Here is a 25,518-nt window from a genome sequence, read left to right as displayed (position 1 = left end):
TAGCAAATTTGTTTTTGCTTTATTTGGAAAAACATTGAGGGTCCCATTTTTTTCCTGACACCGTGTAGAATTATTTGAGTCACTTGTAAATTAGTTCATTCAATTCATAAAAATTGCATCAATTTCTAAGTAATATTTAAAAGATCTGGTCTGGCATTCATTCAAAAATATCACTTCTAGTATTGTCATGAAAAGGATGGCATGCAGTGAAATGGTAGAGACTATTATAAAGAACATTTTGGGCAGACTGGATGGACCCTTCAGGTCTTTATCTGCCATCATTTACTATGTTACTATCCACCTTATTTTTGAAAGTGATGGGCAACCATATTTCGACCCAAATCGGGAGATGGACGCCCATCTCGCAAAGGCGCCCAAATCGGTATAATCGAAAGCCGATTTTGGGCGACTTCAACTGCACTCCGTTGCAGAAACGGCCAAAGTTGACGGGGGGTGTTGGAGGCATGGTGAAGGCGGGACTGGGGCGTGGTTATCGACCAAGGAGAGATGGGCGCCTTCGGCCGATAATCGGAAAACAATGGGCATTTTTAGTGGGAATTTAGGTCACTTTTTTTGGACCTTTTTTTTCACGAACAAGTCCCAAAAAAGTGCCCTAAGTGACCAGATGACCACCGGAGGGAATCGGGGATGACCACCCCTGACTCCCCCAGTGGTCACTAACCCACTCCCAACACAAAAAAAAGACCTTTAAAAACTTTTTTCCTGACTGTATGCCAGCCTCAAATGTCATACCCAGCTCCATCCTTTTTTTTTTGTTACAAGTGCCCCTGCTAGGGTGCCCGGTTGATGTCCTGGCATGTGAGGGGGACCAGTGCACTACGAATCCTGGCCTCTCCCACGACCAAATGCCTTGGGTTTGTTCGTTTTTGAGCTAGACACCTTTGGTTTCCATTATCGCTGAAAACCGATATCGCCCATCTCAAATCCACCCAAATCCTAGGCATTTAGCCGGTTCCAACCGTATTTCCGAAAGAAAAGACGGACACCCATTTTTTTCAAAAATACAGTTCGGACCACCCCTTCTCGTAGACGTTCCCGGAGATGGGCGTGCTTAGAGATGGGTGGCCCGTTTCGATTATGCCCCTCTATATGTTACTATGGTGATGCACTCTTGTAAAGGAATTTAAATAGCATTTAGAGTGGGGTCAGGTTATGTAAAAGAAGGTCCTAGGATACCCACATTGCTTTGGACTTAGTGGTATTTGGCTTCAATCAGTATTGGGCAGCCCTGTTAGCAATTTCTTCTAGGCCTAGGGAGCCAAGTAATCTGTAAAGTATACTATCTGAATATGATCTGAGAAAACGTATCCATATAAGGGCTGCCAAAGGGGGCAGATAAAAGGTTAAACAGGGCATCAGTAGAGGGATGGACTGGGATCAGGTTTTAGGGTTGAGACTGTACTTGTCTGGGAAATGGATACAATTTTTCTGTTGTTTAACATATTTTGTGGAGGCTCTACGTCCAGTTTCTTGTAGTATTTATTTTTTGAGCGTCGTCTATACCCCTTTTCCCCCCCATATTTTCTGGTAGTCCAATAAATAGATATCACTCTACACAATTGTTTTGGTAATTGGCCTTTAATTCTGCACTTGCAAGGGGACTAATGGCAGCTACTTTGGTTTATCCATTTTAATTTTGAAACACTCTTGAATGCAAGGCACTATAACGTCAGGTATTGGTCCTGCTGATGACATAACCTTGTGAATTGATAAAAATGGAGAAAGGAAGAGCAGACGATGTTATGTTCAGCTGTGACATGCTTTGCTCCATTCCAGGAAGACTGTGTGAGGCTTTTCACCATTGCACATTGCTGCGTCCTACTGGGGGGGGGGGGGGGGGGGGGAGCATGAAAAACACAGATTCCATCTCATGGGAAAATTCTGTCTTCCCCAGATAATGCCGTAGAAACCAAAATGGAAGTCCAAGTGAGGATCACGAACCAAAATTATACTGCGGAACTGAACAACACTGAAACTCCGGAATATCAAACGTTTGCCAACAACTTCAAAGACCAGGTGAGATTTAGATCAGAATCAGAAATAAGTGCCTAATTGTTTGTGAAATGACCTGATCAAGCAGTTTCTAAACTTCATGGTAGTTTCTTTGTGATTAACATTTCTGATTTTCAGTTATAACCAATGATGGATAAAAATCCCCCAAGGAAAAATAATGGTTTTCGGTTATAACCAATACCTCCCCAAATAGGCCCATCTCTCTGGTTGCCTTTGCCGGCTGCTTTCTTTTGAGCCAAGCACTGCTACAAGCAGCCAAATTTCAGAGGCATCACCTAACCACATCGCAGGAGGAGCAGGGCCTACAGCAAGCCCTAGTGAAGTGAGCAGCTCAGCTTCCGAGATGGTGCCACGGAGCAGCAGCATGACTTCTAAGAACGCAATTCACCCTATCCCCCCCCCCCCCCTCTGCTGGCAGCAATGCAGTTGGAGGACCTCCTGCTCAGCTTAGAGGGAACAGTATCAGAGGTAACGCTGGGTTCACATCTACCTTCTATTTTGTTTCTTAGATGAGGCCGGTGTACGAGAGTATCTCTGGATTCAAAGATATAAACATCACTTCAATCACGTATGTAAAAGTTCAAGTAAAATTTCTTTTCCATATGTGAAAAGTCTATCCAACAATATTTATAAAGAAAGCATGATTGTCATAGCGGCTCAGGATGGTAACAATAACTGTGCTACAGCAGGTGTGAGACAACTGTTAAAATCTCACGAGACCCTGATGCTGAGACTGGAGCATTAGCTAGAAAGTAATTCTGAAAAGGTTGTCGAAATTTAGGTGCTAGGATACTGTGCACTAACTACTAAATTGTATATATGGCGCTCAAAATTGCACGTGCAAATTCGGGGGTGCACCCAATTTAATTGGATAACGAGCAATTAGCACCAATAATTGGGCGCTAACAATCAATGATTCGCATTAACTGGCACACGTTTGAATTTACAAGCTCATCTTCCTAGTTAGGATTCTATAAAATATGCGTATACATTTTTCTGTGTGGATCTGAAAAGGGGCGTGGCCATGGGAGAGGCAAGAGCAAGTCAGAGGTGTTGCTAGAATTTGTGCGCGGTGTTATAGAACATGGTAGATCCACACCTACTTTAGGCGAGAGGATTTGCATCAGGTTTCAGTTGGTGTAATCCTCGTGCCTGATCCCGGCACTAAGGGCATTATTCTATAAAGGTTATAGGCTTTATTCTAAAAAGGTTAAGGGTCATATTCTATAAAGGTTATGGGCCTTATTCCATAGGAGCCAACTTTTCAAAATGATTGGGGGTGCTGAAATTGTTTTTTTACAGGTCGTGCATTCCCCACCCCCTGCCCCCTCTCCCCCCTGCCTCCCCCCCCCTCCCAGTTCCAGGCTCCCTCCTCCTTCCCCTCTCCCTCCCTCCCTTCGAGTTCCAGGCCACCCTCCCTCCCTTCGAGTTCCAAGGCCCCCCCCTCTCAGCTCTGGTCCCACCCTCATTTCCTGTTTCCGTAAGGGTGGGACCAGAGCCGAGAGACAGAAGGGAAGGCTGAAGCGCCGAGCCTGCAGTGCACGCTTTTCACTGACGAGGTAAGAGGGCTTTTAAAATTCGGACTGACGGAGGGAGGGGAGCCTTGGAACTCGGAGGGAGGGAGGGACAGACGGTCCTTGAACTCGGAGGGAGGGAGGGACTTTTAAAATTCTGGCTGGGCAGGAACTTCCGGTGCGTAAAATATTGGGGGTGCTCGAGCACCCACAGCACCCACGGAGTCAGCGCCTATGTCTTATTCTATAAAGGTTATGCTTCCAAATTTACGGTATTGTGGAAAGAGACTTCTTGAAAATTGCTGCTTGGTATTTTGGACATACTATTTTTGATTAGGGGAATCGCTGTTTCTAACCCTGGTTAGTGTTTTGTTAACCTCTGATGCAGCCGTTGTGGTGAAACGTGGCCACGTCGCATCTCTTTCAATAAAGGATTGTTGTGGACTTCTGGTCTGCCCTATTTATTACTTTCCTGATCTCTGCCTAGAGGAAATCTGACACACTGAATCTGGATCTGGTCTTCTTTTCAGTCAGGGAAGCATTGTGGTTGATCACAGTGTTGTGGTGGAAATTCCTTACATACCTGATGTTGACATCAGTGAGACAATCACAACTATCGTGAATGACATGAAGGAGAAACTCGATGAGACTGCCAAAAACTGCAACCAAGGGAATAACTGTAAGTAAAGTCTAACAGCCTAACTTCAGAGGTGCACAGGAGACACTAGGTAGATTTGGGGGAGTGATGATTTACCAATTTGAATACATAAATAATAAATTAGGTACACATACAGAGTTGACTCCAGGAGTGTTCTGCAGGCGGTGAGTATAAGTGCTATATACAGGAACCTGAAAGCACGATGCAAGATGAGAGGGTTTTAGATAAAATTACACGCCATATGCTCTTCTGCGGCTGTGGGCTTCCTGTCACCTTCTTAAAAGTCTGCTGAGTTGACTTTCTTTTTTATTTATTTGGTGGAAATTTATAACCTGCCAATCTGGAGGAAAACCATAGGCGTAGACTGGGGGGGGGGGGCGAGGGGGGGCAATGCCCCCCCAAACGACGCGAGGCGCCGCCGCGCCATTAGTTAAAAAAAACAAAAAAAAAACACATGCAGGCACGCGCTCCTCTCCATCCGCTTGGCTTCCCTGCCCTCTCTGTCTGCGTCCCGCCTTCCTCTGACGTCAGAGGAAGGCGGGACGCAGACAGAGAGGGCAGGGAAGCCAAGCGGACGGAGAGGAGCTGTTGTCCGTCTACCCCTCTCTCTTCCTCCCTCCCTCCGCGGCGCAGGCAGCAGTCTTTTCCAGCGTTCCTGGCAGCGGTAGCGTTGTACACGCTGCCTTTGGCTCTGCCCCGAAGCCTTCTCTTCAAGTTCCTGTTCCCGCATAGGTGGGAACAGGAACTTGAAGAGAAGGCTTCCGGGGCAGACCGAAGGCAGCGTGTACAATGCTACCGCTGCCAGGAACGCTGGAAAAGCTGAAGACTGTTGCCTGCACCAGAGGGAGGGAGGGAGGAAGAGAGGGGGTAAACGGAGTCACCATCTTGGACCTCGCGGGGGGGGGGGGGAGCAGAGGGAAGATGGATGGGACTGGGAGGGGTGGGGAGTAGAGGGAAGGAGCAAGAGATGGATGGGACTGGGAGGGGTGGGAAGCAGAGGGAAGGAGCAGGAGATGGATGGGACTGGGTGGGGTGGGAAGCAGAGGGAAGGAGCAAGAGATGGATGGGACTGGGAGGGGTGGGAAGCAGAGGGAAGGAGCAGGAGATGGATGGGACTGGGTGGGGTGGGAAGCAGAGGGAAGGAGCAAGAGATGGATGGGACTGGGAGGGGTGGGAAGCAGAGGGAAGGAGCAAGAGATGGATGGGACTGGGAGGGTGGGGAGCAGAGGGAAGCCTACTGGAAAGAAGACACTGCATAAAACAGAAGACACTGGGGCCAAAGCGAATAGAAAAACTAAATGATCAGACAACAAAGGTAAATAAAAGTATTTTATTCATAATTTATTTATTGAAATGTGTCAGCTTTTTGAAATGTGCATCTGTGATATTTTGCCTGTAAATTTCATTTCCTTCCTCCATATTAGCATATTCATTTGCATATGTATATATGCAAATGATATGCTAATATGCTCCGCCCATTCTTTGCCCCCCCCAAATGAAACAGTCAAACTACGCCTATGAGGAAAATCCCTACCCTCAGTAGAGTACCGTATAAAATATAGTATCATGTACATGGAACAAATTAGATTACACACAGAATTAAAATGATACCCTGGTATATTTTCACATCCAGTGAGAACCTGACTACACAGTTTCCTCAGTCCTGATCCTCTCACGATCAGGTTCAGTAGATGAAGACTTTAGATTTAATGCTGAATGTTCAAGGAATACAGGGGTCGATTTTCAGGGACATCTATCCAGGTCAGATTGGTTCCATCCTACCTAGAAAACTGCTGCGCACCAGGGACACCCATAGATGTTCAGATACATTATCTCCCGAATTCTACATATGGCGCTCAAAATTGCATTTATAAATTTGGGCGTGTGCCCAATTTGTACTTACAATTTAATTATATAACAAGCCAATCAGTGCCAATAATTACGTGCTAACAATCAATTATTGGCCTTAATTGTCAATAGTTTGGATTTACGCACACATCTTGCTAAGCGCTATTCTATAAAGATGCACATGTAAATCTGTCAGTGTGCAACTGGAAAGAGGTGTGGCCAAGGGAGGAGCATGGGTGGGTCAGGGGTGTTCACTAAAGATGTGTGCAATATTGTAGAATTCAGGGGTTCTGCGTCTACTTTAGGTGCAAGGATTTACACCAGGTTAAACAACGCCTGCCTCAGGGGTCAGGGTTTGGACGTAAATTGTATGAAATGTGTATATATCCAATGCCTCCGAGATTGGACGTAGAAAATCTCTAAAACCAAGCTAGCCTGTCGTAAAGGACAGCCGGGATGTAGGAAAAAACTCCTGTGTTAACCTTTTCTTTTGCAAGAGCAAATGTGGATATTTATTTATTTATTTGCTGCATTTGTACCCCACATTTTCCCACCTATTTGCAGGCTCAATGTGGCTTACACTATGTTGCAAAAGGTATAATCTTAAACAGAGTAAGAGGTTTGGTCTAATTAACATATTACATCACGGCTGGGGGGGTCGTCGTCAGTGCCGGGGGGGGGGGCTAAAATGTGCCCCCTCACCTCGGCTCTGGACCCCCCTAACGGCGAAGTCCAGATATGCCCCTGTTACACACATTGTTAAAATACGCTTGGATTTCAGCGCCGATCTCTAGGCATGCTATATAGAATTCCCAGATACCGCTTTGTAGGATTATCCTCCATAGGGGTAACTCTCTATAGGTTGATGCACCAGAATAATGCACACTATATGGCGCCCGGAAAATCATGCAGTATAACTAACTGACTATCTGTTTCTCAGCACATTGCTAGCTAAGGTTGGCAGCCAAATTAGGCCACTGAAATAGCAGGGTCTATCTTTGGCCGGTTTAAACTTAACCGGCCAGCGCTGAGTATCGGCTTGGCTGGTCACGTTTAAACTTGCCAAAAGTAAACCGGATATTCAATACCAGTCACCGGAAATGGCCCGGCATTGAATATCCAGGCTCATTGCCAATGTTGGGAGGCAATCCAGCTAACTCCCATGGTCTGAATATCGGCCCCTTATTGATCCAAATTTGAGTTCTAAGTTTCTATCATTGATCCTCAAAAACCTTCAATTAAACCCAAATTTGGACTAAAAAGTGTTTAAAATTGTCCATGTGGTTTCCTTTTGAGTTAACAATTAGATTGTTCTAGCAGTCTCTGTATATCGCACCAAACATTGTTGGTAGCCCTTCATGTGGGAGTCATCTAGTGTTGTGTGTTTTTGTGTAATGTCTTCTGTCCATAGATGTAGGACCAGTGTGTACCTGCTTTTGCGAAACTGGATGCCAACCAGTAAACCATCCATGTTCCTTTGCTTTCAGCTTCATTCTGCTTGGACACCTCGCAAACTATAGTTAACCCAGGAACCACCCCACCCTCCATACAAGGCAAGTGGCTTTCTGTCCAAACCTTATTTATCTTCTGGTCTTGTAATTCAAAAGTACCTCCAGAGTATCATCCCGAATACAAGTCTCCCACGCCCTAGTTCTGCAGACAACCAATAGACCTGGCTGACCAAACAGCACCTTCTTAATACTTTCAGCAAAACTGGAAAGGCAGATATAGATTTAGATCACATCTATCTTCCATTTCCAGAAATATGTAGAGAAAAAACACCGGAAGGTTTCAAAGAGCACTACTTCCCAGCTCTTGTTTCAAACAACATGACCTGTGCGACCAAGTGTGTCCCTGGATTAAAACAATCGATTGACTGCAACCCTGGAAAATGTGAACTGTTAAAATCAGGGCCAAAGTGCAGGTAGGTGACAAAGCTTTCTTTTCACAGGCAATGAAAGTAACTCAGTGACTGCTATCATTAGTGAACTGTGAGATCTGAAACAGAGAGAGAAGAGAAGTAGAGAGAAAGAGGAAGTGAGTGAGTTTCTGAGGAACAGAGCAGGTATCGTCATTTGGGCTACTTCATAGTACATTCATTTGAAACGACATAGGAAATGTCAAAGACATATTCCATATTGTTTCATGCTATTGGCAAAAGAAAATGAGCAGAACCCCACCCCCTCCATTAAATTTTGTTTTCTTGTGTGCACTATTCAAGAAGTGAACACACTCTCTCGAGTGTGCACTCTTTTGGAAGAATGCACACTCTCTCAGAAGGAGTCTGCACTCTTAACAACATTGCTGCCATGTCAACAGAATGAAAAAAAAAGGAACCCCCTCAAATATTTCTAGAAATGACGTGAAACAAATATTTTATGCCTGCATACCCCTACTGCTTCATGGTCTGATCCATATCCCAAGTGTTCTCTGATGATGTTTGTCTGTCTGCCATTGGAGGATGAATCAGAGATTGCAGGTTGTGCTTTAAAGACTCAATCTTTTCTCCATAGTTGCCCTAACCAAGACACCTACTGGTACATTGGAGATCGATGTAAGTCCAAGCTCGACAAGATGGGTATAATTGCTGGCTTTTCAACAACTGTCGCGGTCCTGCTGATTGTTCTCCTTATTGTGGCTTTCCTTTGGCGAAGATCTCAGATGAAAAATGTAGATCTGAGGTAAATCAATCGATGACTCCTTCAAACATTAGGAATGATGCATTGCATGTTGTTGAGGTCCTGGAGGAATGTATTCTAAGTGAGTACAGCACATTCCCTGTAAATGCTCTGCTATTTTATGCATATTTAGAGAGATAATGAAACTCCAAGTGAACTGGGATCCATGAAGATTAGGGGTTGCTTACTCCTTTCTGAAGGATAAAAGGAAACAAATTCCTAAACCTTTGGGTTGGAGACGTCCTTCACCCAATGCTGACCAATAGTACATCACATTCGCTTGACCAAGGACGCATAGAAGGTCTACTACCAGAGAAGATTTCTCCCCATTCAATTTTCAAAGATATTTCTACACACGAACATTGCTTACTCCATTTGTTGCTGTATTTATGCATGTAGGTCCCTTGGGGCGTGATGGAGGTGGGATCACCCTTATACAAATACTTTTGCATTTCCAAAAGTCTGCTCTTAAGTTTAGGAGATAAAAGCACCTGAATAAATAGCAGGGGTAGATTTGTGATTCAGTTATCAAATTTCCTTTGAAAATCGATGCAAAATCTGCCGCTAAAAGTCCCTGTTGACGTTACAGATATGTGCAGTGGTCGAAAGCTTCTCTCTTGGAGGGTAATTCTGTAACATAGGGGCTAACATTTACATGCCAATTACCAGTGCATTTTTTCTAGCAACGAAGGTGCTGGTACTCAAATGTTAGGCCAGCCCACAATATCCAGGACCCTGCAACCAGTAACAGAATCTATGACAAGGCAGAATTGTTGTGTAGAGCCTGAGCTCTTTCATTAAAACTTTGGGTCCATGGTTCAATTTTAGCAGACAATGGAAAAGGTGCCGGGTACTCAGTACCCCCAAGGACCCCCTCAAAAAAAGCCCTGCCAATTACACAGTAAGGAGCTTATAGTGCGCCTAGAGATGCGTGCCAAAATTCAGGCGCATTCTATAACTATGTACGTAACTTAATTGGCTTAACAAGACAATCAGCAGTTTTAACAGCACTTGACAAGCAATAACGAGCACTAATTGGCAATAATTGCAAGTTATGCGGACAACTCACTAAGCGCATTCTGTAATGAACTGTGCCTAAATTGTGAAGCACGCAGTTCAAAATAAATGTGCACAGTTGAAAAGGGGCATGTTTATGGATGTGTTTATGGGCATTTCATGGGCAATCCAAAATTTACGCGTATAGTTATAGAATATGGCCCAGTGCACCTAAATCTATGTGCCAGGATTTTGTTGGTGTAAATGGGCACATGTAGATTTAGGCACTATGATATCAACTAAGGGAAAGGGAAATGGGACTTGATATACCGCCTTTCTAAGGTTTTTGCAACTACATTCAAAGCGGTTTACTTATATTCAGGTACTTATTTTGTACCAGGGGCAATGGAGGGTTAAGTGACTTGCCCAGAGTCACAAGGAGCTGTAGTGAGAATTGAACCCAGTTCTCCAGGAGCAAAGTCCACTGCACTAACCACTAGGCTACTCCTCCACTCATTCCACCAATAAGAGCCAACCTCATCAGTGATGTCACAATGGCTTGATTGCCTGATACTCGGCTCACTTCTGATACTGTGATGTCATAAGGGAAAGGGGGAAGGGAAATGGGACTTGCTATACCGCCTTTCTGAGGTTTTTGCAACTACATTCAAAGCGGTTTACTTATATACAGGTACTTATTTGTATCTGGGGGGGCAATGGAGGGTTAAGTGACTTGCCCAGAGTCACAAGGAGCTGCAATGGGAATTGAACCCAGTTCCCTAGGATCAAGGTCTGCTGCACTAAGCACTAGGCTACTCTTCCACTAGCAACATTCCATGTAGAATCTCAAATAGGGAAAGGGAATTGGGACTTGATATACTGCCTGAGTTTTTTTGCAACTACATTCAAAGCGGTTTACATATATTCAGGTACTTATTTTGTACCTGGGGCAATGGAGGGTTAAGTGACTTGTCCAGAGTCACAAGGAGCTGCAGTGGGAATTGAATCCAGTACCCCAGGATCAAAGTCCACTGCACTAACCACTAGGCTACTCCTGCACTAAGCATATTCTATATACCGTGTCCAAATGTTATAGAATATGCTTAGTCGAAAATGTGTCCTGCGTGGATTCTTTAGGCGCCATATATAGAATCTAGCCCATAACCTTTACAGAATATGGCCCCTACCCCCAAATTCTATATATGGTGCCCATCCTAGATGGGCTTGCAACTAAATTGGCTAACGAGCCAATTCAGGCCAATAATTGGATGCAGATTGGCACTAATTTAGATTTGTATCCACATCTTATTGCATGTTATTCTGTAACAATTCGAACCCAAATCCCACAGTGTGCAATCTAAAAGGGGGTGTGGCCATGGGAGGTGCATAGGCGGGTCAGGGGCAATCCTAGAACTTGTGCGTAGTGTTATACAATACTGGGGATGAGCGCGCATGAAATCAGTACTCAATGCTATTCTGTAATGAACGCTCATCTTTTTTCAGCGCCATATACTGAATCTAGCTCTTACCGTATTTTTCGGACTATAAGACGCACCGGACCATAAGACGCACCTAGGTTTTAGAGGAGGGAAATAGGAAAAAAAAATTTTTTTCCTTTTTCCCTCCTCTAAAACCTAGGTGCTCCGGTGCGTCTTGTCCGAGTTCGGGATCGCCCTCCCCTACTCACGTCACGCGATGTTCTCTGGTGGTCTAGTGACGTCGGGGCAGGAAAGAGCCCCCTCTTTCCTGCCCAGTGCGCTGCTCTCCGTCCTCCTGTATGCTGCCTGACGGTCTCGGCGAGATTCAAAATGGCCACCGAGACTTCAATTCTCAGCGGCCATTTTGAATCTCGCCGAGACTGTCAGGCAGCATACAGGAGGACGGAGAGCAGCGCGCTGGGCAGGAAAGAGGGGGCTCTTTCCTGCCCCGACGTCACTAGACCACCAGGGAACATCGCGTGACGTGAGTAGGGGAGGGCGATCCTGAACTCGGGGGGAGGGCGATCCCGAACTCGGGGGGAGGGCGATCCCGAAATCGGACCTCGCTACCTTCGGACTATAAGACGCACCCCCCATTTTCCTCCCAAATTTTGGGGGAAAAAAGTGCGTCTTATAGTCCGAAAAATACGGTAATTAAATTTTGAGTAAAAGTGTGTACATTCAGCTCTAGTAAATTTTCACAGGGCAATTTATGAGCGTAACTTTCAAAGTTAAGAGCATAAATCCTTTAAATATCAGGCTCGTAACTTATAGAATTCTATAAGTTACATGCGTATGTGCCAGTGTACGTGCAGGACGTCAGCATGCAAGGAAGAAGACTTTTCTCTGCCAGACAGTGCCGCTGCCGCTACGTTCTACGGGAGAGGACGTCAGCTGGCGGGGGAGGGTTCGCGGGTGGGAGGGGGTCGGCAGAGACGGGGGGGGGCGACAATGGCGGCGGGAGGGGGGCGGCGGCATGGAGGGGGCTAAAATGTGCGCCCTCCCCTCGAGCTGTGGACCCCCCTCCCACGCAAGTCTGGCTACGCCCCTGGTATGTGCTACAAAAAACAGAAGAAACCAGTCTTCGCAAAAAAAAAAACACCAAAAAAGTAAAACAGCGAAGATGACTAACAAAAACAAAAATAATCCAAAATTTAAAAAAAGATCAAATTTGTATACAAATACATAAAAGAATTAAAACACTTCTCTCTATATAAAAGGCAACACACACTCCCACATGCACACAGAAGAAAACATTGCTAGCCCCAGAGGGGGGAGGGGAGAGAGGGCAGGGACACACACACTCCCACATGCACACAGAAGAAAACATTGCTAGCCCCAGAGGGGGGAGGGGAGAGAGGCCAGAAGGCAGGGACACACACACTCCCACATGCACACAGAAGAAAACATTGCTAGCCCCAGAGGGGGGAGGGGAGAGAGGCCAGAAGGCAGGGACACACACACTCCCACATGCACACAGAAGAAAACATTGCTAGCCCCAGAGGGGGGAGGGGAGAGAGGGCAGGGACACACACACTCCCACATGCACACAGAAGAAAACATTGCTAGCCCCAGAGGGGGGAGGGGAGAGAGGGCAGGGACACACACACTCCCACATGCACACAGAAGAAAACATTGCTAGCCCCAGAGGGGGGAGGGGAGAGAGGGCAGGGACACACACACTCCCACATGCACACAGAAGAAAACATTGCTAGCCCCAGAGGGGGGAGGGGAGAGAGGGCAGGGACACACACACTCCCACATGCACACAGAAGAAAACATTGCTAGCCCCAGAGGGGGGAGGGGAGAGAGGGCAGGGACACACACACTCCCACATGCACACAGAAGAAAACATTGCTAGCCCCCCGTTTCATTTGCATCAGAAACGGGGCTTTTTTACTAGTTATTAATTAAAGGATATCAGGGAGAAAGGCCTGCGTACAGGCCTGCGTACGGCCGAAACACAGCTGTGTCGAGTCCCTTTCTCCCTGCTATCCTTTAATTAATAACTAGTAAAAAAGCCCCGTTTCTGATGCAAATGAAACGGGGGGCTAGCAATGTTTTCTTCTGTGTGCATGTGGGAGTGTGTGTGTCCCTGCCCTCTCTCCCCTCCCCCCTCTGGGGCTAGCAATGTTTTCTTCTGTGTGCATGTGGGAGTGTGTGTGTCCCTGCCTTCTGGCCTCTCTCCCCTCCCCCCTCTGGGGCTAGCAATGTTTTCTTCTGTGTGCATGTGGGAGTGTGTGTGTCCCTGCCCTCTCTCCCCTCCCCCCTCTGGGGCTAGCAATGTTTTCTTCTGTGTGCATGTGGGAGTGTGTGTGTCCCTGCCTTCTGGCCTCTCTCCCCTCCCCCCTCTGAGTCCTTCACTGTTACAGAGCCAGCAATTTGATTTCCTGCTCTGCTGTTTTCCTTCAGTGACTGTGTTACAGAGAGGGCGGGGCTGACACTCATAGGGAAACCGGATATCTCGCCTCCTTCACACTTCCGGCTAGTAAAAAAGGCCCGTTTCTGATGCAAATGAAACGGGGGGCTAGCAATGTTTTCTTCTGTGTGCACGTGGGAGTGTGTGTGTCCCTGCCCTCTGGCCTCTCTCCCCTCCCCCCTCTGAGTCCTTCACTGTTACAGAGCGAGCGATTTGATTTCGTGCTCTAAAAAGCCCCGTTTCTGATGCAAATGAAACGGGGGGCTAGCAATGTTTTCTTCTGTGTGCATGTGGGAGTGTGTGTGTCCCTGCCTTCTGGCCTCTCTCCCCTCCCCCCTCTGAGTCCTTCACTGTTACAGAGCCAGCGATTTGATTTCCTGCTCTGCTGTTTTCCTTCACTGACTGTGTTACAGAGAGGGCGGGGCAGACACTCATAGGGAAACCGGATATCTCGCCTCCTTTACACTTCCGGCTAGTAAAAAAGGCCCGTTTCTGATGCAAATGAAACGGGGGCTAGCAATGTTTTCTTCTGTGTGCATGTGGGAGTGTGTGTGTCCCTGCCTTCTGGCCTCTCTCCCCTCCCCCCTCTGAGTCCTTCACTGTTACAGAGCGAGCGATTTGATTTCGTGCTCTAAAAAGCCCCGTTTCTGATGCAAATGAAACGGGGGGCTAGCAATGTTTTCTTCTGTGTGCATGTGGGAGTGTGTGTGTCCCTGCCTTCTGGCCTCTCTCCCCTCCCCCCTCTGAGTCCTTCACTGTTACAGAGCCAGCGATTTGATTTCCTGCTCTGCTGTTTTCCTTCACTGACTGTGTTACAGAGAGGGCGGGGCAGACACTCATAGGGAAACCGGATATCTCGCCTCCTTTACACTTCCGGCTAGTAAAAAAGGCCCGTTTCTGATGCAAATGAAACGGGGGCTAGCAATGTTTTCTTCTGTGTGCATGTGGGAGTGTGTGTGTCCCTGCCCTCTGGCCTCTCTCCCCTCCCCCCTCTGAGTCCTTCACTGTTACAGAGCGAGCGATTTGATTTCGTGCTCTAAAAAGCCCCGTTTCTGATGCAAATGAAACGGGGGGCTAGCAATGTTTTCTTCTGTGTGCATGTGGGAGTGTGTGTGTCCCTGCCTTCTGGCCTCTCTCCCCTCCCCCCCTCTGAGTCCTTCACTGTTACAGAGCCAGCGATTTGATTTCCTGCTCTGCTGTTTTCCTTCACTGACTGTGTTACAGAGAGGGCGGGGCAGACACTCATAGGGAAACCGGATATCTCGCCTCCTTTACACTTCCGGCTAGTAAAAAAGGCCCGTTTCTGATGCAAATGAAACGGGGGCTAGCAATGTTTTCTTCTGTGTGCATGTGGGAGTGTGTGTGTCCCTGCCCTCTGGCCTCTCTCCCCTCCCCCCTCTGAGTCCTTCACTGTTACAGAGCGAGCGATTTGATTTCGTGCTCTAAAAAGCCCCGTTTCTGATGCAAATGAAACGGGGGGCTAGCAATGTTTTCTTCTGTGTGCATGTGGGAGTGTGTGTGTCCCTGCCTTCTGGCCTCTCTCCCCTCCCCCCTCTGAGTCCTTCACTGTTACAGAGCCAGCGATTTGATTTCCTGCTCTGCTGTTTTCCTTCACTGACTGTGTTACAGAGAGGGCGGGGCAGACACTCATAGGGAAACCGGATATCTCGCCTCCTTTACACTTCCGGCTAGTAAAAAAGGCCCGTTTCTGATGCAAATGAAACGGGGGCTAGCAATGTTTTCTTCTGTGTGCATGTGGGAGTGTGTGTGTCCCTGCCTTCTGGCCTCTCTCCCCTCCCCCCTCTGAGTCCTTCACTGTTACAGAGCGAGCGATTTGATTTCATGCTCTAAAAAGCCCCGTTTCTGATGCAAATGAAACGGGGGGCTAGCAATGTTTTCTTCTGTGTGCATGTGGGAGTGTGTGTGTCCCTGCCTTCTGGCCTCTCTCCCCTCCCCCCTCTGAGTCCTTCACTGTTACAGAGCCAGCGATTTGATTTCCTGCTCTGCTGTTTTCCTTCACTGACTGTGTTACAGAGAGGGCGGGGCAGACACTCATAGGGAAACCGGATATCTCGCCTCCTTTACACTTCCGGCTAATAAAAAAGGCCCGTTTCTGATGCAAATGAAACGGGGGCTAGCAATGTTTTCTTCTGTGTGCACGTGGGAGTGTGTGTGTCCCTGCCCTCTGGCCTCTCTCCCCTCCCCCCTCTGAGTCCTTCACTGTTACAGAGCGAGCGATTTGATTTCGTGCTCTAAAAAGCCCCGTTTCTGATGCAAATGAAACGGGGGGCTAGCAATGTTTTCTTCTGTGTGCATGTGGGAGTGTGTGTGTCCCTGCCTTCTGGCCTCTCTCCCCTCCCCCCTCTGAGTCCTTCACTGTTACAGAGCCAGCGATTTGATTTCCTGCTCTGCTGTTTTCCTTCACTGACTGTGTTACAGAGAGGGCGGGGCAGACACTCATAGGGAAACCGGATATCTCGCCTCCTTTACACTTCCGGCTAGTAAAAAAGGCCCGTTTCTGATGCAAATGAAACGGGGGCTAGCAATGTTTTCTTCTGTGTGCACGTGGGAGTGTGTGTGTCCCTGCCCTCTGGCCTCTCTCCCCTCCCCCCTCTGAGTCCTTCACTGTTACAGAGCGAGCGATTTGATTTCGTGCTCTAAAAAGCCCCGTTTCTGATGCAAATGAAACGGGGGGCTAGCAATGTTTTCTTCTGTGTGCATGTGGGAGTGTGTGTGTCCCTGCCCTCTGGCCTCTCTCCCCTCCCCCCTCTGAGTCCTTCACTGTTACAAAGCCAGCGATTTGATTCCGTGCTCTGCTGTTTTCCTTCACTGACTGTGTTACAGAGAGGGCGGGGCAGACACTCATAGGGAAACCGGATATCTCGCCCCCTTCACACTTCCGGCTGGAGGCTTCATAGAACGTTGGTGTTGCCTTTTATATAGAGAGAAGTGTTTTAATTCTTTTATGTATTTGTATACAAATTTGATCTTTTTTTAAATTTTGGATTATTTTTGTTTTTGTTAGTCATCTTCGCTGTTTTGCTTTTTTACATGCGTATGTGCAGCATTTTAGCTCTGTAGCTGGTGTAAGTGCTTGCATCTGACGTAGGTATATATTTAGGTGGTTATGCTGGCATTCTATAAGGAATGGGAGTGCCTATGCTCCTTTATATAATAGACTCCTCCCAAGTGTTCTCAAATTCTAGACAATGTGATAGAAATGCCCTCACGTGCTCTCCCCTTCTACATCAGACACAGAGCTGAATACGTTGGTAGAAAAACAAGTCTCCAATATTCATGTTAATTCGTTCACACAAGTACAGAGATCTACACCTCCTCTGAAATTCAGAGATGAAGGGGTTAAAGGGTGCTCCTTGAACCTGAGTGACCTTTGTTGGCACACAGGGCCACCAAGAGGGTTGGGGGGCGGAAGGCAAAATTCCCTGAGCCTGGCCTCCAAAGGGGAGCCCATTGCCAGCAATCTTCTTCCTGGTCTATCTCTCTCCTGCTCATGCGTGCCAGCCGGAACCCGGATGATTGCATTAACATGATAGCCCGGCATTAATGCAATCATCCAAGTCCTGGACACAGGAGCAGGCAGCCCAAGTGTGGGTGTGTGTGTATGTGGATGGGGGGGCGGTGCAAGTGTGTCTGTGTGTGTAATGGGGGCAGCACTGTGGCAGCCCAGGTGGGGGGGGGGGGGGGGGAGGCGGTCTTTCCCCGGGCCTGGCTGTGCCTCTCTGTGGCCCTGTAGGCACATCAAGCTTTTCTCTCTACAAGTTGCATGTACTGTTGGTTTTAACCTATGCAGGATGAAAAGCGACTCTGAAGAGTATGGAAAATGGTATGAGGATGCTTGGGAATCGGACAGTGCAGAGGGCTTCGTAGTCAGAAACCCAGAAGTTCTGCAGTGGGAAGGTAAGGAATAGACCTTCTGCTTTTACCCTCAGGACTGACCAAAGGGCATCTGATGCCCTAAGCAAGCTTCTTTTTTTTTTTTTTCATATTTGGGGCAAAGGAGGGTTAATTGACTTGCCCAGGGTCACAAAGAGCTGCAGTGGGAAATGAACCTAGTTCCCCAGGTTCTCAGCCCACTGCACTAACCATTAGGCTCCATTCCAGGCAGTCAGCTTACTCAGAGCTGTGGGCAGATGTGGTTTCAAAATACCTGGAAATGCTAATGAGAAGATGTCGTTGCTGCCCCACATCTGCCTGAACTTGTCCTCCAGACTCAATTCCAAACCTTTCTTAAATCCTGCTACGCTATTTAGAAAAAAAATCAACATCTATTTCTCACACTGTGTGGAGAACAGGCGCTATTAGCAAAATTTAATATCAAACAGGACAAAACACATGAGTAGTGAAGCCCTAAAGATACTGTCCTATTTCATTGACCCCAGGATACTAACCCCTCTAGTGCTCTCATGAACTAACCCATTTCTTATCTTTACCTCACCACCCCACTTATCCCTCTCAATTTATTGTACTCGCCACTTTGTTATTTAACTGTTGTGTAAGCCACAATGAGCCTGCCAGCGGTGGGAAATTGTGGGGTATAAATGCTGTAAAATAAATCAAATAAATAAGCCCCAGAGATTAGTTACTCCATAGCAAAGCATAAAATACATTTATACAACACTGTTAAGATTTCTCTCTCCCCCCCACCCCCCTCCCGCATGCAGGTGCAGAAGACACAAATTCCTCTTTCAGCAAGGGGAATTTCAGGCCATCACTGGAGAAAGTGGATACCACCATGAAGGTAGGTGCAGGATGGCTGCTGGGTTTATCTCCTTAAACAAGGCAATCAAGCTACTGAATTCTTCATCTTTCAAAGAATACAAGCAATAGAAGCATTGATGAAGGGAAGCTATGTGCACTCAAAGGATCTCTAAGACACTCAGGCTCATTTTCAAAAGAGATAGATGTCCAAAAAGTGACATTGGACGTCTATCTCACAGACACATGAGGTGGGAATTGACCCTACTTCCCCAGGATCAAGGTCTGCTGCACTAACCACTAGGCTACTCCTCTACTCCACACAAGAGGTGCCCCAAATGACCAGATGACCACTGGAGGGACTTGGGGAACACCTCCCCTTACCAAATCACAAAACATTTTTCCAAACAGCACTTTCAAAAGGAAAAGATAGACTTTTTTTTGTAGAACATGACCTTTCCTGTTCTGATTTTGGACGTTTTACAAAAAACATCCAAATTCAGACTTAGATGTCATATCCAAAAATGACCCTTGTGCATTTGACTTGCCCAAAGTCACAAGGAGCAGCAGTGGGAATTAAACCCATGTTGCCAGGATCAAAGCCCACTACATTAACCATTAAGCCACTCCTCCTCTGTTTTGAATGTCTTGCATTTGGACATCTTTTGTTCAAAAAATGGACCAAAAAGAAAGAAAGTCCAAATCCCAAAATGTCCAAATCACAGGACATCCATAGTATTTTCAAACACAAAAGATAGACGTCCATCTTTTTTGAAGATGACCTTCTTTCCTGTTCGGAACTTGGACGTCTTTGTAAAACGTCCAAATTCTGATTTAGACATTTCTTTTGAAAATGCCCCTCAATATGACCCCAAAGCTCATAAAAGTGCAGACACATTCCCTTACAAATGTCTACACTCTTTTCATGAGAAAGCCATCAAGAAAAGTGTATCTAAAGAAAGGAAAAATTTGTTTATTGAATTTTAATAATAAAGAGGGGCATTTTCCATATGACGTCTAAGTCCGACTTTGGACGTTTTGCAAAAAAATGTAAAAAATCTGAATAGGAAAGAAGGTCATTTTTAAAAAAACAAAAATGTCTATCTTTTTTTTCCAGAAATACTGTTTAGGCCAAGATTTTGTGATTTGGATGTTTTGGTTTTGGTCCATTTTCGAAAAAAAAAATAAATTCTCAAAGTGCAAAACACACAAAATCAAGCCACTGGGATGTTGGAGGGGTCAGCATTTTTAGTGGACTGGTCCGTCAGACATTCCAGGAAAGCAAGAGGGCACCCTAGGGGGCACTGCAGTGGACTTCATAAAATGCAGCCAGGTACACATCTCACCATTGCTCCCTTATCATGTTTGCTGAGCCCCCCCAAAACCCACTACCCCCAATTGTACACACTACAATAGCCCTTACGGGTGAAGGGGGCACCTATGTGTGGGTACAGTGGGTTTCTGGTGAGTTTTAGAGGGCTCACAGTTTCCTCCACAAGTGTAACAGATAGGGGGGAGGTATGGGCCTGGGACCACCTGTCTGCAGTGCACTGCACCCACCACTACACTACCCCAGAGACCAAAATACCACTCTAATGGACCTGACTATTACATCTGAGGCTGGCATAGAGTCTGGCAAATAATGTTTAAAAATCACATTTTTGTGGAGTGGGAGGGGGTCAGTGACTACTGGGGGAGTAAGGAGAGGTCATCCTTGATTTCCTCCAGTGGTCATCTGGCCATTCAGGGTACCTTTCTGTGCCTTATTCATTATAAAAACAGGTCTAGCTCAAAATGTCTTAGTTTTAGTCCTGGGCGATTTTGTTCCATTATGGCTGAAAAATATCCAAGTGTTAGGAATCAGGGCCGTGCCGATGCGGTAAGCGAGGTAAGCGCCGCAGGGGGGCGCCCACCTCTGGAGGGCGCCGCTGCGGTGCTTACCCTCGCCCCGCCGAGGCCTTTAAATCTTTTGGTCGCCCCGGGTGTCACCAGAAAGGGGGGTGCCGCCGCTCCCGCTGCTCTTCATCCTGGCACCCCCCGCGCACCAGCCCTTTAAATTTATTTGCCGACGCGATAGTGAGCGCAGCACCTCGTGTGGAAGTAAAGGAAGCGGATCCGATCATCTCATTGGGCCTTCCCTCACTGTCCCGCCCTCCTCTGACGCAACTTCCTATTTCCTCTAGGGCGGGACAGTGAAGGAAGGCCCAATGAGATGATCGGATTCGCTTCCTTTACTTCCACACGAGGTGCTGCGCTCGCTATCGCGTCGGCAAACAATTTCTTTTTAAAGACGGGTGGCAGGGAGAAGACGAGGCAGGGTGAGGGTGGGGGACAGATGGGGTGACCGTGAAGGTGGGGGAGGACTCGGATAGCAGAAGGGACTGGGTGGGAGGCAGATGGGGTGAGAGGGACTCGGATGGGCAGAAGGGACTGGGTGGGAGACAGATGGGGTGAGGGTGGGGGGCACTTGGATAGCAGAAGGGACTGGGTGGGAGACAGATGGGGTGAGGGGGACTCGGATGGGCAGAAGGGACTGGGTGGGAGCCAGATGGGGTGAGGGGGACTCGGATGGGCAGAAGGGACTGGGTGGGAGACAGCTGGGGTGAGGGTGGGGGGCACTTGGATAGCAGAAGGTACTGGGTGGGAGACAGATGGGGTGAGGGGGACTCAGATGGGCAGAAGGGACTGGGTGGGAGACAGATGGGGTGAGGGTGGGGGGCACTTGGATAGCAGAAGGGACTGGGTGGGAGGCAGATGGGGTGAGGGGGACTCGGATGGGCAGAAGGGACTGGGTGGGAGACAGATGGGGTGAGGGGGACTCGGATGGGCAGAAGGGACTGGGTGGGAGACAGATGGGGAGAGGGTGGGGGGCACTTGGATAGCAGAAGGGACTGGGTGGGAGACAGATGGGGTGAGGGGGACTCGGATGGGCAGAAGGGACTGGGTGGGAGACAGATGGGGTGAGGGTGGGGGGCACTTGGATAGCAGAAGGGACTGGGTGGGAGGCAGATGGGGTGAGGGGGACTCGGATGGGCAGAAGGGACTGGGTGGGAGACAGATGGGGTGAGGGTGGGGGCACTTGGATAGCAGAAGGGACTGGGTGGGAGCCAAATGGGGTGAGGGGGACTCGGATGGGCAGAAGGGACTGGGTGGGAGATAGATGGGGTGAGGGTGGGGGGCACTTGGATAGCAGAAGGGACTGGGAGGGAGTCAGATGGGGTGAGGGGGACTCAGATGGGCAGAAGGGACTGGGTGGGAGACAGATGGGAGAAGGGGCATGGAGCTGGAACTGGGGTCTGAAAAGTGAGCAGGAGGGAGAATGGGGTCATGCCTGGGGCAGGGGTGGATGGGAGAATCAATGGATCTGGAACTAGGGGCAGCCGCAGGTGGGAACTGGGAGCCGAAAAGAGGGGGCAGTGAGAGAGGGGGGATAGATCCTGGATGGAATGGGGAGTGAGAGGGAGGGCAGACCCTGAATGGATGGGAGGGGGAAAGAGAGAGGGCAAATGGTGAATCGAAGGAGCAGAGAGAAAGGGCAGACAGTGGATAGAAGGGAGTGAAAGAGCAGACAGTGGATGGAAGGGGGCAGAGATAGAGGGCAAATGCTAGAGGGAAAGGAGAGAGAGAGGGCAGATGGTGGATGGAAGGGGGAGAGAGAGATGGCAGACTGGGGCAGATGGTGGATGGAAGGAGCAGAAATAGAGGGCAGATGTGGATGGAAGGAACATTAGAGAGGGCAGACACTGGAGAGCAGAGAGAGAGCGAAGACAGATGCTGGATGGAAGGAAGACGGTGAAAAGAAGATAAGGAAAGCAGAAACCAAAGACAACAAACTGTAAATATATATTTTTATTATTTTGCTTTAGGATATAGTATTTTAGCTGTGTTAATAAATGTTTATAAATAGAACATGTAAATAAGGTAATCTTTTATTGGACTAATTTTAATACATTTTGACAACTTTCAGAGAACAAAACCCCCTTCCTCAGATCAGGATAGGATACTGTAACAGCACTATACTGTATTGACCTGAGGAAGGAGATTTTGGCCTCTGGAAGCTAAATGTATTAGTCCAATAAAATGGTATTATTTTATTTTCTGTATATGTTTTATTTCTATTTGTTAATTTGTAAAGTGGTGATTGGTATTTGTTAGTTTTTTCAAATTTACATCTGCTGTCTTTATATTTTGCACAGTACTAGGGGACATTTTCTGTTTCTGTGGTGTTGCATTGTATGCAGAGTCTGGCATCGGGGGTTCAGTTTAATTTTTGTCTAAATAGAAAGTTTATGATTACTTATCCTATAGTGGATTAGGGTGTATCTGTGTTTGAAAAAGACATGGCTTTCAGTTGGCATTGACTGTGCAGGATCTACGATCTGTACTATTCTGTCTGGTTTCGTTTTACAATAGGTGAATTGATGTTCTAGTGCTCACTGTAGTGTTTAAGATGCTTTCCTTTTCCTTGTGTGACTCGTAGAAACGACTGCTTATGGTATGGTAAAATTGCTCTATAGGTCGTGAGTGTTTTGTATTCTCGGTATGCCTAGTACTGGATTTGGGGGGGGGGTGTTAAACAATGACCGGCCCCGGGTGTCAACTACCCTAGCTACGCCACTGCTGCCGACGTCTCCCTTCCCTTGCACTCGTTGGTTCCCTCAGTGTCCCGCCTTCTTCTGACGTCAGAAGAAGGCGGACACTGAGGGAACCAAGAGCGCAAAGGGAAGGGAGACGTCGGCAGCGCTCCGCTTTCACTGACGCTGCTGCGACCGGAAGTAAAAGATTTAAAGGCCCCAGGGTGCGGAGGGAAGGGCAGAGAGGCATGGATGGGAGGGCAGGGCCCAGGGAGAGGACAATTGCTGGAAGGGAAGGGGAGGGGAGAGAGGATTGCTGGCTATGGATGGAGGAGGGAAGGGCAGAGAGGGACAAGGATGGACATGGGGGCCCAGGGAGAGGACAAATTGCTGGAAATGGAGGGGAGGGGATAGAGGAGGCAAGGATTGCTGGCTATGGATGGAGGAGGGAAGGGCAGAGAGGGACAAGGATGGACATGGGGGCCCAGGGAGAGGACAAATTGCTGGAAGGGAAGGGGAGGGGAGAGGATTGCTGGCTATGGATGGAGGAGGGAAGGGCAGAGAGGGACAAGGATGGACATGGGGGCCCAGGGAGAGGACAAATTGCTGGAAATGGAGGGGAGGGGAGAGAGGAGGCAAGGATTGCTGGCTATGGATGGAGGAGGGAAGGGCAGAGAGGGACAAGGATGGACATGGGGGCCCAGGGAGAGGACAAATTGCTGGAAATGGAGGGGAGGGGAGAGAGGAGGCTTGCTGGCTATGGATGGAGGAGGGAAGGGCAGAGAGGGACAAGGATGGACATGGGGGCCCAGGGAGAGGACAAATTGCTGGAAATGGAGGGGAGGGGAGAGAGGAGGCTTGCTGGCTATGGATGGAGGAGGGAAGGGCAGAGAGGGACAAGAATGGACATGGATGGGAGGGCAGGACCCAGGGAGAGAGGAGAAATTGCTGGAAATGGATATAGAGCAAGAAATGAAGAAGAAAGGAGAAAAGTAAAGAAATAAATGGAAAGGAAGCCCTGGAAATGGAGTTAAGAGGACATATAGCAGCAGAATCAGATACTGGACCAGCATGATTGAAAAAAGAAAGTCACCAGACAACAAAGGTAGAAAAAAATTATTTTATTTTCATTTTAGCATTTGGAATATGTCCACTTTGAGAATTTACATCTGCTATCTTATTTTGCAATGTATAGCAATTTGTTTCTAAGAATATTGCTGACAATTCCTTTCAGTGTGGCAAGTGGTGAGCGATCATTTTCATGGGGGGGGGCGTGATCATTTTCACGGGGGGGGGGGGGGGGGGGGGGGGCGCCAACTGATAGTCTGCAGGGGGGCGCCAGAGACCCTAGGCACGGCCCTGTTAGGAATGCCCAGATCCCGCCCTTAACACGCCCCTGACATGCCCCCTTGTAATTTGAACGCACTTCTGATGGACTTTGTAGAAAAATGTCTGCCCGTGATTTCCTGCACTCACTCTTATGTTCTTTCCACAGGTGACAATCCGGAGACCAGCAATTGCAGAATCTCCTTCCGTAGCCTGAGACAGTCCATTGTGCGGGGGACCGGCCTTAAACCAATTTATAATCAGAGGCCGACTGAAACAGCTTTTTTCAGTTTCGGCCAAAACTGAAACTGCTACTGAAACTGTTTAACCACTTTCAGCAAAAAACAGATCTGCAGCTGAAAATTATCGTCTGGTTTTGGCTGAAACTGAAACCGAAAATTAAAAGTTTGGTTGTGTGAATGTGAACCGATGAGGCCCACTGGGGATTGGCAGTCCGCTGCTAAACTCACAGGAGATTACTACCCTCAAGTCCCAGGAATTACAAGCACAGGCTGACAACTGGGAGAGCCGTTTTAACAAAGACTTCTCAATGCAGATGTAGCTAAATATCCTCTGAGACAGGAACTTTGTGAGAATGTGTGAAATAAAAATCACGATTACCAGCTTTTTTTATGCTTACCCAAACTGTGCACAAGTATCAAGATAAAGTAGCATTTTGAGATGTTTCCCGTTTTGTATAAAGAACAAGCATGATGTAGATTCTTACTAAAATAGGGTAAAGGAGTCCAGGCATTGGTTTACACTGTGGACATTATACTACCCTGATGCACAATCCAGAATAAAAAAGCACATTGATATTACTGTATGCAAGGATTATATGCTCTGAAAAATTACAATCAAGAGCGATACATTTCTTAAATTATTTTCTAATATATAAACTTAATTTCACTGTAATATCATTTCCCTCCTAATACTATAAGCTGACCGGTACTTGTGCTTAAAAAAAATCACTGCAGGTTCCTCTCTCATAGAATCTAGCTTCTATAAGTAACTGTATATGTAAGCCGCATTGAGCCTGCCATGAGTGGGAAAGCGCGGGGTATAAATGTAACAAAAAAAAAAAGATCTAGCTTCTGATGCCACAAGTTTGATTAAAACGCTGCATCTTCGTCAAACCCAACAGAGCCTGAAAATTCTTTAGAATCACCCAAACAGTATCCAAGCCAGAACATTTCACATATACATATCCATTATACCTATATCTATATCAATATAGATAGATATATATAACTAGTAAAAAAGGCCCGTTTCTGAGA

The 25,518-nt window shown here is 47.4% G+C and overlaps 1 protein-coding gene across 2 annotated transcripts; it reads left to right on the top strand.

The window, feature by feature from the left end:
* Nucleotides 1–7,835: 7,835 nt before the first annotated feature.
* LOC115458258 (mucin-3B-like) lies at nt 7,836–25,244 on the top strand. Of its 2 annotated transcripts, none has more exons than XM_030188122.1 (5): nt 7,836–7,978; nt 8,568–8,735; nt 17,437–17,543; nt 18,314–18,384; nt 24,411–25,244. In XM_030188122.1, exons 1-5 carry the CDS (start codon nt 7,884–7,886, stop codon nt 24,456–24,458), a joined length of 489 nt encoding a protein of 162 aa, XP_030043982.1. In that variant the 5' UTR covers nt 7,836–7,883; the 3' UTR covers nt 24,459–25,244. The 2 variants fall into 2 exon arrangements, with proteins under 2 accessions (XP_030043982.1, XP_030043981.1); XM_030188121.1 differs by having other exon boundaries at nt 18,308–18,384.
* Nucleotides 25,245–25,518: the final 274 nt, after the last annotated feature.

This window comes from Microcaecilia unicolor, chromosome 14 (genome assembly GCF_901765095.1).
Source record: "Microcaecilia unicolor chromosome 14, aMicUni1.1, whole genome shotgun sequence".
Classification (NCBI taxonomy): Eukaryota; Metazoa; Chordata; class Amphibia; order Gymnophiona; family Siphonopidae; genus Microcaecilia; species Microcaecilia unicolor.
The sequence above is the reverse complement of the archived record's forward strand: the minus strand, read 5'-3'. Positions and strand labels throughout refer to the sequence as shown.

Excerpts from the sequence above, each read along its gene's own strand:
- LOC115458258 (XM_030188121.1), top strand. The coding sequence starts at position 7,884 with ATGACCTGTGCGACCAAGTGTGTCCCTGGATTAAAACAATCGATTGAC. Across the intron at positions 7,979-8,567 it reads AAATCAGGGCCAAAGTGCAG|TTGCCCTAACCAAGACACCT; the intron begins GTAGGTGACAAA and ends TTTTCTCCATAG. Across the intron at positions 17,544-18,307 it reads AGAAGTTCTGCAGTGGGAAG|GTGCAGAAGACACAAATTCC; the intron begins GTAAGGAATAGA and ends TCCCGCATGCAG.